We start from the raw sequence: 15,198 nt of genomic DNA, 5'->3' as shown, positions 1-15,198 counted from the left end.
ACTAGTTCAGAGCCCACCACAGTCATCCAAGAGAAAAGTTACGATGACTTGGATCTGGGTGGGTGCCATGGAAGTGATGAGACATAGCAGATTCTGGAACTATTTTGAAGGTCAAGCTAATGGGGTTCCCTGACAGATTTGGACATGAAGTCCAAAAGCAGAGAGGCGTTAAGGATGACTCCCCAGGGTTTTGGCCTCAGCAACTGGAAGGATAGAGTTGCTGTCTACCGAGATGGGAAAGACTATATAGGTAGAACAGTAAGTTCAGTTTGGGCACAGGTGAAGTGTGAGATGTCTCTTAGCTATCAGATGGAGATACTGAGTAGGCGTTTGGAGATACATCTATATCAATCTGGGGTTCGGGAGAGAGGTCTGAGTTAAAGATAGAAGTTTGGAAGTCATCGACATGTAGATGATATTTAAAGGCTTGATACTAGAAGAGATCACCAAGGGAGTGAACATACGCTGAGAAGTGGATGACCAAGTGATTCCTTGTAGGGTACTGTATTTATAAAACAGCAACAACAATAATCCGCGTCTAAGTAGACCTGTGCAGTTCAAACCTGTGTTGTTCAAGGGTCACCCGTATGTTACGCATGGTTACGACAGGTAGCTGTAGGTGGGTGTGTCTGAACCTATCCGTGGCCCAGAAAGCCAGACAGAGCAGTATAGGTGGTATAATGGGAAGCAGGGAAAAGGCTAGTTTTTTGAGTGTGAGGAGGAGTATTGTGATAAAAAGAGAGTTTGGAGACCTTTGATAATTAGCTTATTAGTCAAGGAAATAGCTGAAGATACTTGCAGTGTTTTCCAAAGTGGGCTCTGGGGGCTCTTCATCAGAACCTCCTGGGGAGCTTATTAAAAATGCAGGTTTCTGGGGATGCAAGCTAACTACTGAATCCATATCTCTGGGGGTAGGACTCTGGATTCTGTATATTTAACAAGTTCCCCAGGTGACTTTGAAACACAACAAACTTTGTGAACTGTTGCTCTAAAGACTTTGTTTGAGTAAATTATATTCCTGACGGACGAGCTCTCCAGAACATAAGACTTAGGTGAAAAAAAAAAAAAAATGGCATTTTGAAAGTGAAAAAACCCACACTTAACATACACACTTCTTAAACGTACGTTAAGTTCGAAGAAGCTATATTTACAGTAGTGTTCATTTGGCCTGATGTTAAACCTCCTTCAGTTGTTTCAGTGATATTTTTGGTATCTGTGAAAATTAACGGCTCCTTCGTGAGATATGGGGGTTACCAAATCTGTTTGTTGCTTATAAATCCAGTTATGTACCAGAGAAGATGACTGACAGGGTATGGCTGCCCCCATGCTATCTGATGTCTCTCTGAAGCCAGGGAAACTAGGAACAAAGAAGACAGAGCAGTGGAGCCCTGGCTGTTTTGCCCCGGGGTTCCCTGAGGCGAGCCTCCCAAACTGCTCCTTTCCACCTCACGTGAGGCCTTACGCCGGCGTAGCTGGGAATTTTGGCGCCATGCTTTTTCAGCCCTTCTTCCTTGGACAGTCTGAGAAAGAGGCAGAGAAAAGCAAATAGGAAATACGGGTTCTGTTTTGTTGTTGTTTTGTTGTTGTGTTTTCGTCACTGACCACAGGGAAAGAATGAATTCGGCGTAGGAGAATCTGAAAGCGAGGGCCTCCCTGTTTCGAGTTGTGACAGGGAACTGAAGTTCACGGTTTATTTTATTCTGTGCCTCCTTGAGGTAATGATTTTGGTTACCAAAGACCTCCCCACGGGTTAACATTTTACAAAGGCCACCTTTCATTAGCTGATTTCCACAGACATGCTTCTGCTGATGGACCATAAATTAATTTCTTCAGCGACCAGGCAGTCAACTTTGGGAACTTTTGATTCTAGAATTCGATCCCTTCTTCAATCTACTGTACTATTCTATTCATGTGCAGGGTTCTGAGTGCAAATTTCAATTTATATGGATCTTTTAACAACTTTCTACCAACATTTATTGAGTACTTATAATGTAAAAAGTATTGTATTAGTCAATGGTTAATAAGGCACAGTCCCTGCCCTGGGAAAACAGACCTGTAATAGCCACTCACAATATGGGTGATAAGTGCTATATTTAATCTGGCATTATTTAATTTAGCATTTGAAAGGGAAGGGGTAATTTTTCTCTTGAAGGGAGTTGGAGGGATGTTGGGGAGCTGGGGGAGTGGTTCAGGGAGGAGAGGATGTGGGGCTGGAAGGAAGCAAGGAAATGGGCCTGAGAACGTGGGAGGTGGACATGGGGTCGTGGCTCCAGGCACTGGCAGGACACATCCTCTTGCTGCTTGGCCAGTGAAGGCCAGGTGTTGTCCTTCCTGCTGACATGATTGTTGTGGTCACTGACCAGCCTTGTGAGTAGGAAACAGCTGTTCAATGCAGCTGGTTTGAGGAGTGTGTTTATGACATCTGTTTTGGGTACATTTTCCCAGTGGGTTACCCTGGACATATAAAGAATAAGAGAGATTTTAATAAACTGAAAAAATTCCTCTGCATATAGATCTAAAGCCTTAATAAGAAGGTGGTTGAACTTTTTCAACCTCAGAGAGTTTATGCTACTCTCTTAAAACCATGGCACACCTGGCGGATGGGGGAGGTGGGTGAAATGGGTGAAAGGGGTCAAAAGGTACAAACTTGCAGTTATAAAATAAGTAAGTCCTGGGGATGTAATATACAGTATGGTGTTTATAGTCAAATATACCGTATTGCATATTTCAAAGTTGCAAAGAGAGTAGATCTTAAAAGTTCTCATCACAAGAAACAAAATGTGTATCTATATGGGGTGATGGATGTTGAGTAGTCTTATTTCGGTGATCGTAGCGAATCATGTTGTATACCCGAAACTAATATAATGTTGTAAGTCAATTATACCTCAAAAAAAAAAAAAAAATAGCACACCTTTTACAGGTTTGTTTTTTTTTTTAACATATGTAATAAGGCTGTAACCTTCATTTCTCTTCCATTTAGCTATGGCAACATAAGCAATACACTCCGGTTTTTTGCAAAACTCTTCACACAAAAACGTGCAGACGTGGACAGGATGTTTGTTATTTCGTACTTTCTCAGTGATGACACAATTTCAGTGTTTGAACCTATAGAGAGGAATTCAGGTAAGAGGCATAGCTCTTACAGCAATTTTCTCAGACCAAGTAACCGTCTCTTCATTTTGAAAGTTAGGGAGCGTGGTCTGATTTTATAGCCTAGATGACTAAGATAGTGGCTTTCTTTTCTTTTCCTTTTTTTTTTTTTTTAACCACCAAAGTTCATTTTACAAAGCTCTCTTAAATGGGAACCCAGACATACAAAGTGATGAAAGAGGAACAGGAACAGTTTGGTTGGCTCAGGGCTGGGAGACTCTGGATGCCTCCTTTTGGAAACTATTCCTTTCTGCTGTGGCCTCTGAGGTTCCTCTGTGGAATCCGGGGGCTTCAGAATCATGGTCTGTCTACCGCCAGTTCCATGCAAAGACAGCAAGACAAGAGGAAATCTCTATTTTTGATAGTACCACTTACAAAATATTTGCTTAACTATAAGACGATCCCAGATTTTAACAAATTTAATCTTCAAAGTCTGTCTGCCTCTGGCTTCTCTGTCTGTCAAGGCTCTTGCCAAGGTTCCAGCACCCAGGCCCACGGAATGCCTCTCTGCAGTGTGCTGATGCTGTGGACATTGCTGAGGCGAGCCGTTGATTTTGACTTACCGAATTATGGAACTCTAGGGCTTTGCTCTTTGTCCCAACACATTTACAACTTTTATCTGTGCCGAAGACACATCTGGGAAGAAGAATCAGTGGTGTGCTGGTGAACTGGCTCTCTGAAAAAAATTTTAAAGCCCCAATCTGTAACACTTGCCAGTCATCACGGGGCAGATACCTCAACCATAGTCAATTTCAAGCAACCAACACTAACAACTGGCTTGCAGAAATCCCCAAAAATCTAATAGTCAGCCCTTATGAGCTGCTGTGAGCCACTCTGCACACCAATGAATAATGAATAATTTGTATGAATAAGTCAGGCTGCATAGTGATTTGAATAATGGATCAAATCCTGAAATATGAACTCAAATAGGAGTAAGTAGAAAGTCATGTCTTAAAGGTCAAAAAATCAACTCTGGGGGCACCTACTTGGTAGAGCATGAGATTCTTAATCTCAGGGTCGTGAGTTCAAGCCCCATGTTGGGTGTGGAGCCTACAAAAAAAAAAAAAAGAAATCAACTCTGTACATCTAGAGTGGGGAAGATTATGGCCAAACAGACTGCAGCATTCATAAAACAGGGTGATAGACGTCAATTGCAAGCTTACTAGTAATAATAGCAGCCATGATTACCTACTGTTATCCCTAGAAAAACTTCATGAGGTTAAGTTTTGTCCAAACCCCAAGATGGGACTGAATATACAAGAGATTTATTAGGGAAAATGCCAGCAAGGGAAATTGTGGAGGGAGCCAGAAGAGGCCAGGAGAGCCATCGGACGCAGTGTAGGTCTCACTCCTCTGAAGGACAGCAGGAAGGAAGAAAGGAAAGAAAGTCTTAGATTGCAGGGAGATTCTAAGCAAGTTTCAGCAAGGTTGACCAGGAACCCAAGAGCCAAAGTCACTAGTCGGAGGAGCCTCCGTCTTGCAGGAATGGGCCTACCTTGCTATCCCTGCATTATCCTGTCATTTGTCGGCAGCAGCCTGTGGGAAGCGTGACCTCGGTCCAAACCCAGGGATAGGTTTCAGAGCATAGCCACGGGGGCCTTTGTCAACTACGTTCTCCACAATAGGTGATCTGAAAGGCACATTTTTATGGCTCCCTACAAATTTTATTCCCGTTTTACTGGTGAGAATTCAGAGAGGTTCCAAGAGATTAAATAACTCCTCAAGATCATCCAGCAAGCGACAGAGCCAGGACAGATTCCAGCTCTGTTTGGCTACAAAACCTGTGTCTTTCCACCACCTCTGGGGTTTGAATGTGGCAGGAGTGTAATGAAGCTGACCCCCAAAGCTCATCTGGCTTCAGCTTGTGTTCAGATGACTGAAGGTTTCAGTTCAGTAGCAGTGAGAAGATCCTGGAGTTTCATCTTCAGTTCTGCTTGCTGCTTTCCAAGAGCCACAAAAAAACAAAAACAAGCCACAAAAAAACAAAAACAAGCCCAGATAATCCCCAGAAGAGAGCAGATGAAATGGTCAGAATTCTGAAAAGTAAGAAATATGTGGCATTGCTAAAAGAAGCAAAGATATTTGGCCTGTAGGAAAAAAAAAGTTACAGAACTCCCAGAGTTATCTTCAAACAGTTAAGTAAGCTCCTTTCCAGAAGCTGGGCATCCTACACTTAATCCGCGTGTCGGAATAAATATAAGACATCATCTGGGACAGATAGATGGAAATAAGCTCAAGTGGGGAACTTTCTACGTGGTACTATTCAAACGTGCACTGAAGTGGGGTATCTTCCGAATGTCCCGGTTCTCAGTATGCTGCTGGGCATATAGCAGACGCTTACTAAGTGTTTATTTGAGTGTTTGGACTAGGAAGGGAGTAGAGAGGGGAAAGAAAAGGCTGGGATGCCGTACCTCTTTTTTTTTCTTTACACATTCACCTAGGGAGTCTACTGTTCACCCACTGCTTCATTCTCCCCTCGGGTCTGAGAAGAATAGGCGGTGTGAGTTCACAAGCTAAGCTGTATGGTCTGTGTTTGAGCATGAAGGAACTCTAAAGGCAAGTTGTATGGTTCTTTGAAGAATAAAGGCTACTCATTAACTTTTCTCTTTTTCTATAGGGATTACTGGCGGGAAGTTCTTGAAAAGAATTCGTGTTAAGAAGCCTGGACAAGAGGTCTTTAAAAGTGAACTATCAGAATATGTCAAGGCCGAGGAGCTATATATCGGAGCCAAAGTGAACGTGAATGGCTACCTGTTTCTTTTGCTCAATGCTGACGAGTACACCTTAAACTACATGGAAATGAATTCAGATAAGGTGAGCTGACTGTGGAACTTTCGGCTTGCCCCTCAGCACTCTGCAGTCTGTGTTTTTCTTTCTCTAGGCCTTTTTTTCTTCCTGCCGGTCTTACATTGTGCATTCACACACGTGGCCATGAATAATGGATCTGCGCGACTTGGCCACAGGTCCCGATCTCCTCTGTTTACATGCTGGGCCCTCCACTGCCCAGCGGCACGGATGCCGGGCACAGGCAGGAGGCAGGCCCAGGGTTGAATCAAGTTTCCTGGGTTTTCTGCTGACGCTGACAATGTTTTCATAAAGAGATTCAGTGACTATAGGAAAGGAAGAAAATCTGGTGCCACACACTGTGCCGTCCCCGTTAATTGGCACAGGCCTGCACAGAAGGCCAAGAACTGAACAAACAGAAACCCCAAGGGAACCCGATAGTTGCTGGGGTTGCAACTTTCCAGAACAGGAGCTACCTGAGGCCTACATAAGAATTCAAGGACAAATTGGCAACAGCAAGCTCCGGGAGTTTTTTTCGTTGGAAACAAGATGGCAGCTGGGTACTGTTAGTAAAAGTACTAGTATTGGCAGTGCTGGTCTGTAAAAATAATGCGTTGATGAAATCTTGATTTTAAGTGTGGACTGGTTTGCTGTACAAACACGTATATTTGAGAGATATTGCCTAATATTGAAAAATCTACCTAGAAACACTTTTTTTTAAAAGACTTTATTTATTTACTTGAGAGAGTGAGTGAGCGAGCACCTGGGAGCACACAGAGGGAGAGGGAACACAGAGGCAGAGGGAGAAGCAGGCTTCCCAGCAAGCAGAGAGCATGATGTGGGGCTCGATCCCAGGACCCCGGGATCATGACCTGAGCTGAAGGCAGATGCTTAACTGACTGAGCCACCCAGGCGTCCCTAGAAATAATTTATTTTAAAAGTCTGCCTGTAAGGGGGCACCTTGGTGGCTCAGTTGGTTGGGCGTCAGCCTTTGGCCAGAGTCATGATCCCAGGGTCCTGAGATGGAGCCCCGGGTCAGGCTTGCTGCTCAGCAAGGAGTCTGCTTCTCCCTCTCTCTGCCCCTCCCCCTGTCCATGCTCTCTCTCTTTCTTTCTCTTTCTCTCTCAAATAAATTTTTAGAAGTCTTTAAAAAAAAAGTCTGCCTGGGGCGCCTGGGTGGCTCAGTTGGTTAAGCGACTGCCTTCGGCTCAGGTCATGATCCCGGAGTCCTGGGATCGAGTCCCACATCGGGCTCCCGGCTCGGTGGGGAGCCTGCTTCTCCCTCTGACCCTATCCCCTCTCATGCTGTTTCTCTCTCTCTCAAATAAAAAAAAGTCTGCCTGTAAGTAATAATGTTTATGTGCCAATTATATCTGTATCTGTATCTTTTTCTATATCTCTATACACAGTACCAATTCTGTTTCATTTGTATGTAAAATGCTCGGGTGAGTTGCTAATATCAGTCTCTCTGTGTATATCCCATCATCCTCTGTTTGGGTCCTCTGAGCAGCAGGTGCCAAGGCTGAATTAGATAAGCAAGGGACATACCAGGGGAAACGCATATGAAGGATAAGCGAGGAAGGAGCAAGAGCAGGTGGGGAGCCTGAGCTGTAGGTCTGACCCCTGAGAAAGGAGATGGAAGGAAGGAGGGTGGGACGCAAAAGGCCTCCGGACACAGTACAGCTCTAAGAAAGTGTCAGCCAGGCTGATGGGGAGTCCGAAGTCAAAGGCTGCCTATAGAAGTGCCAGGTCAGGCAACAGTGGCCCAGCTCTGGTGTCCCTGAAGGAAAACGGCCTAGGCAGAGTATGGCCAGAAGGTACGGCCGGTGGGGGGCTGTCGGCTCTTCTCTATGGTTTCTCTGGATGGTAGGCCCCCACGGCACCCTCCAGGATCACCACTCCGTTTCTCCATTTGCAGGGTTAGGGTTTCGGCCTATCATAAAACTGTGAACTGGTGGGCCTTCAAAAGCACTGAATTCAGGCGAGAGGCTCAATGATTGGGCAGTTAGGTTTCTGGAGACCAGCAGGCTCATCTAGGAGACATGGCTACACACTTCCTGGCTTAGAGGCCTTCGACATGTATTTTCCCTGAGCTCCACTTCCCTCATCTTTACACAGTGACTCTTCCAGAGAGTTCCTACACAGAGGAGATGTTGTCATGCATGTGAGGTGCTTCGCTCTGTGTGGCCCATAGCAAGCTCAGTCAGGGTACAATTTACAATAGCTATTGTGAATTTGGACTCAGTTTTCAAACACAGGGCGAACCTATATGTTAACATACATATGTATATATGTATATGCATATATGTATTATATGTACATATATACATATTATATGTATGCATTATATACACATGTGTGTATTCTATATATGTATTTTATATGTATATTATATACATATATTAACATATAGCTTGAGTGTGTATGTGTGTATGTATATATACATATATATTTGTAAGATATAAAGGGCTTTTCTCCTTTCAGAAAGGTAAAAAGAGGGTAGGACGTTATCTGGTATCAGCATCCCAAGTGAAAACTGCATTATTTTAAAACTACCCTTAACAAGGACTTTTGAAGCAGAGAAAGATTAATATACTCTGTTTTTTTTGGTTTGTTTGTTTTTTTGTTTTTGTTTTTAGCAGGGGAGGCACAGAGGGAGAGGGAGAGAGAAAATCTTAAGCAGGCTCCACGCCCTGCACTGGGCACGGAGCCTGACACGGGGCTCGATCTCACAACCCTGAGATCATGACCTGAGCCAAAATCAAGAGTTGGCCACTTAACTGACTGAGCCACCAGGTACCCCAAGATTAATATACTCTTTAATATCTTTGCAAAAGAGCTAATGGATCCAATCATGGAAATAGATGAAAGGCAATGAGGAAAGGTGGGGCGGATGGGGGCTGCAACAGGTCCCAAATGCCCTGGTGGAAAGAGAGATCTTTATACTAAATTTAACATCAATGTTTTTAATCTTCATATTTAGTCTTCTCATTTTTTTTTTTAGCTCTTAGCTGTAATTATTTACAAGCTTATGCCTTACTGGATTAAATAAGAAGTATTTTTACAGAGTCAAAAACCTAATCACAGGGTAGGAGATGGCAACTGGGGGCTGCCAGAGAGTGAATGTCAGGGGATTACAGTGCATGTGGATCTCTGACACCCAGCCATGCTCTGCTCAGTGCATCGTCTGATTGCCAGTAGTCCCAGGGGGCCCACTCTTAAGATCCGGAGAAAATGAGGGTCCACTTATCCAATTGTGAATCTCCATTCTCTCCATTAGGGTCTCCCAACATATTGGGCCAACGTCCAAGGGTTCAGGGGAGAAGGCTGAGGGATTGTTTTCTGGTTCCTGTGGCTTGCTGTCGCTTAAGCTCATTTCTCTCGGATCTAGGCCTATGTTGATGTCACTCATTGTCCTAAAAATGCAACCAAAGAGACTTAATTCTAGTCGTGTCTTCTCTGCGTTGGTCTCTATGGAAAGCCATGCCCAGCTACCTTCAGGTTCAGGGCGTGAAGTCTCTTTGCGGGCCATCAGAAAGATGAGGCTCCCTACGTCCCAGGCACGTTTTAATATCCTTCCTTTCCTTTCCCTCCCTCCCAACCCTCCAGTTTCCCATGAGCAGCATTGAACTTGTCCTACAAAAGCTGAAAGAAGAAGAATCAAAATCCAGAGAGATCAAGCAGGTATTTGCAGCTGCTGACTGTAGGCACACAAAGATGGTGGATTATAATACATTCAGGTAAGCCAGATGCTGCCAGCAATAATCTGTTTTCCCTTCAAGATTGTCCAAAGAGCAAAAAACAATTTCTTCCCTGGTGCTGCCTAACTAATTTACTACATGCTTTTTATTAGGACTTGACATTTCTTTGTGTTCGAACTACTTTGTGATCAAGTTTGGTCCATTTCTAGTAAAGTTTATGTATTTGCATATAAAAGGAGCTTATAGGCAAGAACAGAGAGACAAAAGCACAGAAAGTCAGTTCTGTTGTCTTGTGAATCATGGTATTGAAGGCTCCAGGGGAATGCTGGGAAGAATGCATCTGGGTGAGAATGGCAGAAAAAAAAAAATGCAGCTAAGGGCACCCCCTCTGAAATCTGGGGAACAAAGGAGGGACAGCTCCCTAGGAATGTGATCCAGTTGGAAAAAGAGAGTGGAAACTTTCCTGATTATCAGAGAAGAGGTGATAGGTATGCGTCTGTGTGTAGGTGTGCTTACACACATCCGTGTGTTTTGAAAAACATAAGACAGAAATCGAGGGGAAAATAGAGGACAGTAGTTAGAACTCTAATAAGAAATCATGAGCCATAAAGGTTTTCTCTAAGGTAGAGCTGAATTCTGGGACTGTCCAGTGGCTGACCTAGGCAAATTGCCAAACAGTGGAAACACAGGGAAATTCAAATTCAGGATCTAGTACAATTGTGAGACTTCTTAGCCTGAAAACAAAGTGAATGGAGCGTTCAGGAGAATGTAAATTAAATCATGGATGGGAGGACAAAGGGGACTTTCTCTTTAGGCTGAGAATTCTGGCTCCTGAAAACAGTAGTGGCCAAAAGCTATATAGGAAACTTGCTGCAGTCAAGATGTGAGCTGACCAGTGAGGAAGTGAGTCCAGGACAGGGTGGTGGGGGAGCGGGGGGGATCTTTCCAGCTTTGTGTCTGGAGTTGCCTATTACATCAATACCTGGTGACCTGAGGCCACCATCAGGCCCGAAGTGTTCCCAAAACTCATTTGTTATCTTAACAAAGCTCTTTTGTATCTCCAGAATGTTCTTTTGAGAGCAGTCAGGACATGTTTTTATTGTTTAGAATTGCCAACCTTCTGGGGTCAATAAGAATTTATAGCTCTTTGTTATTGTTCATAGTCATACACATGTTCGTGGCCTTTTGGAAAATAAAGGGAGACGGAGGAAAGAGCAAAGACACTTGCTCAGGCCCGGGGACTAGCGGAAAGCTGCGGAGGAAGAAACAAATTTCCATCAGAAACGAGGGAGTGGTTTCGCTTTTGTTATTTTGTGTCCTTTTACAAAAGCATCCATTCTCCCAACACTCTAGCAAAATCTGCTGGAAACACTTCAGTGAGTTTATGGGACTTTCTGGGAGGCACTTAGGCCCCGGGCAGGAGATCCAAGGAGGAAAAGTTGCTCTGCAGATGGAGGCCTGACCCTGACCGTGGGTGGAAGAAAGGCCCGCCAGGCCGTGTGATGGAGGACAGCCTCAAGGCACCGCGTGCTTGGAAAGAACCAGCTCCTCCCCCCCCCCCCCCCCCCCCCCCATCTTGAGGCCCTCTCCTGGCCAGGAATTCCTTAAGATGGAAACCAGATCAGGTCATCATGCCCGGCCTACAGAACCCTTCCATGGCTTGCCATCATCCGTACAGTAAGATCCAGACGTTTTGGGGCAGCTGGCTAAGCCCGGAGTGATGTGACTCTGTTTGTGTTTCCAGTATTAATCACTTCTTGTTCCCCAGTCTCGTCCTCTGGCCTCGATGGCTGCTGCTCAGTTTCTCGAATGAACAAACGTGTCAAGCTCTTGCCTGCCTCCAAGCCTATGCACACTCCCTTCCCTCTGCTTAGAATGCCCACATTCCGGGGCAAATTCTAAGGCTCGTCTTCAATGGCACTTCCGCCGAGGGGGCTTGCTTTCTGCTTCTCCTGCCTAAAGTAGATCAATCCCTGTTATCCTTAGCTTTTTGCTGCTCTTTTTCATAGCACTTCGTACAACTTGCAGGTACTTGATTCAAATAGCGGTTACTTGGTGCGTGTGTGCCTGTGTGTCTTCTCCTATTAGAATAGGAACTTCCCGAGGGCCAGGGACCTCGATGGTCCTGTTCACGGCCCTATCCCCGGCACCTAGCACTGGGCTCAGTGAATATCTTAATTCCCCAGTGGAATGACCAACTGCTAGAATTATTCTCGGGGGTTCCAGTTTGGAAGTGGTGGCATTGTCTCCAGATGAGAGGCCAATCCCAGCCGCTCAGTGTTTTCATGTGAGTTTGGTCGTGGTCTGACCCTTGCCCACCCCCCACCCCCCCTTATTTCCATCTCACTAGAAGACGACTTCTGTAGAAGTCCCCACTGATGGAGCCCTTACTCTGGGCAAGACAAGGTGTTAAATACAGTTCATCTACTATCCACGGGTAGCCCCTGTTGAGTTGTTAACTCGCCAGGTCCCACAATTGGCTCCGGCCAAGTACCATAGATGTTTGTCGAGTCATCTCACGAGCGGCCCTATTTCTCAGGACCGTTCAGTTGCCAGGTGTGCAGCAAACAAGCAAATAATTGATTACCTTGCCCTGGGGAAGGGCTGTCTGTCTCTGACTGGAGGGGAGTCAGGGAGAGAGAGCTAGGCCTGACCCTCACGAGCCAAGCAACTTGGGCAACTCACTCTGCCTACCTGCACCTCGCTCTTGCCCATGTCGTGGTCTCTATGGCCCTTTCCGGGCATTGACATTGTGAAGCCCTTCAGATGTCGGTTTATAAAGACACTTGTAAAATGCTCCCCCTTGCAAATCTGTGCATTGCAGGAGTAGGCAGGCAGAGACAGGACTGAGGTGTAGGCCTCCAGGCTTCATCTCCGTGTCCCTGAGTCTCTGCCCTACTTATATACCTGGCACTGTCCGCGCGCACCTGGGGACTCAGAGCTACTGGGGCAGTGGTCCAGGCCCCAGGCATTTCCTTTCCCTTCTTCTCAGACATTTGTGCCTCTCTCAGGGAAACCTTGAGAGTGGGAGGTAATCAACCACTTCCGCAGAAGATGCCACGCCTGATAACAGATGAATGGATTCATGCGTGGGCCTTCTTGAGATAATCGCCTCATAAGTGGCCTGAAGGAATGCGGGGACAGGTGGAAACAGGAGGCAGGTTGGGGAGGAAATGTTTCTTTTCTGCCTTGTGGGGGTCACTAGTTCTGTCTTTTATAGTCTGTCAGGTCGGCCGATGGGAGTTGCTGATTGTGGTCCGGGAGAGCGCAGAGAGCCTTTCTCAGAGCCTTTCTCAGAGCCTCGGGTGGCTCCTGGGCAGATCTCAGCAGGGAGCTGGGCAGGGACTGGGCTTGGCAGGGCCAGCGTCTTGTGCAATTGCGAACATCGCAGGGTGAGGCTTCCCCTTGTGGGCCCTGGATTCTGAACGATAGGCTGCAGCAGCAGCAAGGGCCCCGTGCCAGGGAAGATGTGGTCGGGCCCTCTCTCTGGCCACCTCCCCAAGGCTTGAGCTACCAATTGGAGATGACCCCTACCCCAGGGAGCCTGTGTATATTTTGGTTTTCTGCGTGCTCACCTTTTCTCCCCACCTGGGCCAAGCTCCCAGAGGGCAAGGCCCACGCCCGGTTCACCCCTGTGTCTTTCCCAGCTACCTCCTGGACCCAGTGTCTCAGGCCTCAAAGCACATAGGAAGTTACTACATAGTTCCTCCTTAGACGCCCATCATCAACGGCAGGGCCAGGAGATTTCCTGCGAACATCCATGTAATAAATGCCTTCTAAGATTTAGAGTCTCGAGAAAGTTTTTTCCCTTGTAAAATTAAAATTCTTCCTGAGAGGGTAGTACAATATAAATAAGATCTGATTTTGGACTTGCTGACCCGAGTCCAAATCTCAGCTCTAACATTTGTCAGCTTGGCAGCGGTAAGTTGCTGAACAGTGTTTTCACCTATAAAATGGGGATAATAATACCCACTATATTAGAGCAGTTGTGATGAGTAAATATGATAATATATACAAAGTTCTTATTGTAGCATGCTGTGGTGTATGGTGGACACTAGAAAATGAAAAACCCTTTATCCCAATAGTTGCCACTTTGTGTCACCAAAACTAGTAATAGAAATCTGCCTTATTTTCAGTATTTCAGTTAAGTTATAGATTTATCTACGATGAGGTCATTGAAAACATTCTTTAGGGGCACCTGGGTGGCACAGTCAGTTAAGCATCTGACTCTTGGTTTCAGCTCATGTCCTGATCTCAGGGTCGTGAGACTGAGCCCCACGTCAGGCTCAGCACAGAGTCTGCTTGAGATTCTCTCGCCATCTCCCTCTGGCCCTCCCGCTCGTGCTCTCTATTTCTCTCTCTCAAATAAATCTCTAAAAAAATTCTTTAATAAACAAGGTTGGAAGAAACTCTTAAAAACCTTGGAGGCCATGAAGGTGGAAAATAAACATCATCATTGGTGGACTGAGGTTGGGAAACACTGTTATAATCCACCCTATTACTGTCCTTTACTTCAAGGAAGAAGAATATAAATTTAGTGCTTAGAACATTGTAATGATCTCATCCTGATTTATCTCAGACAATTATCTCTCCCTTTATGTGGTTTTGCTCTATCTTTATTCAAACAACTCTGTGTTGTTATGGGTGTTTTTACTGTAAGTCTAACATCTTTTAAGTCTATGAATCTGTATGAACAAAAGCAAAAACTAAGATATATTCCAGAAGCACTCAAATATCTATTCTCATCATGAGCCAAATAGACACTCTGACAGTGTTCGTAGCATATCTTTGAGATGGGAGCCTCGGCATACATTTTTTAAAAACAGCGTTTTGAACCTTCGTAAAAGCATTAAATATAAATAACGTGATGTCATGGAAAAAACAGTGGCCCGGGAATCAAAAAGAGCAGGATCTTTGATTTGATTCTGTCACTGCCTGATGGCGTTCTTTGTATCGGTGAAGCCTTAGTTTTAAAAAGGAGAATCGTCTCTGGCTAGCTAAACCAAAAAGGAATTTATTAAAAGGATCCTGGGTAGTTCACAATATCATTGGGAGGGCTCGAGAAATAAGCCTGAAACTAAATTCTAGGAACAGTGCCCAGAACTGGGCTGTAGAACTTGTCTGATGGGAAAATGGCCTCTGTCCCTGCTGTACCGCCCATGACTCAACGCACCATTTGCACTGCTTCCAAGAACTCCATCTTACCACAGCCATCACCACCACTGCTTCTGGCATGCTTGCGTCCTGTGCCGCTGCTGAAAACTGGATCCCTCTGACACCTAACATGGTCTACACCTCGCTGGTTTCCCCTGTTAATCCCTCCCAAGTCAAAGTCTTCTATAAGCTGCCCTGATTGGCGGAGCCTGAGTCACTGGCATGTTTCTTTCTTTCTTTTTTTTTTTTAATTTTAATTTTTTATTGTTATGTTAATCCCCATACATTACATCATTAGTTTTAGATGTAGTGTTCCATGATTCATTGTTTGTGCATAACACCCAGTCCTCCATGCAGAACGTGCCCTCTTTAATACCCATCACCAGGCTAACCCATCCTCCCCCCCCCA

The 15,198-nt window shown here is 45.2% G+C and overlaps 1 protein-coding gene across 2 annotated transcripts in view; it reads left to right on the top strand.

The window, feature by feature from the left end:
* Nucleotides 1-15,198, top strand: part of EFHC2 (EF-hand domain containing 2) — a 191,347-nt gene that overhangs the window by 104,332 nt on the left and 71,817 nt on the right. For both annotated transcript variants that reach the window (XM_032426549.1, XM_032426550.1), the window contains exons 9-11: nucleotides 2,981-3,123; nucleotides 5,768-5,964; nucleotides 9,544-9,674. In XM_032426549.1, the coding sequence (XP_032282440.1) occupies nucleotides 2,981-3,123; nucleotides 5,768-5,964; nucleotides 9,544-9,674 (471 nt within the window). The remainder of the gene's footprint in view (nucleotides 1-2,980; nucleotides 3,124-5,767; nucleotides 5,965-9,543; nucleotides 9,675-15,198) is intronic.

This window comes from Phoca vitulina, unplaced genomic scaffold, assembly GCF_004348235.1.
Source record: "Phoca vitulina isolate PV1807 unplaced genomic scaffold, GSC_HSeal_1.0 scaffold35, whole genome shotgun sequence".
NCBI lineage: Eukaryota > Metazoa > Chordata > Mammalia > Carnivora > Phocidae > Phoca > Phoca vitulina.
The sequence above is the reverse complement of the archived record's forward strand: the minus strand, read 5'-3'. Positions and strand labels throughout refer to the sequence as shown.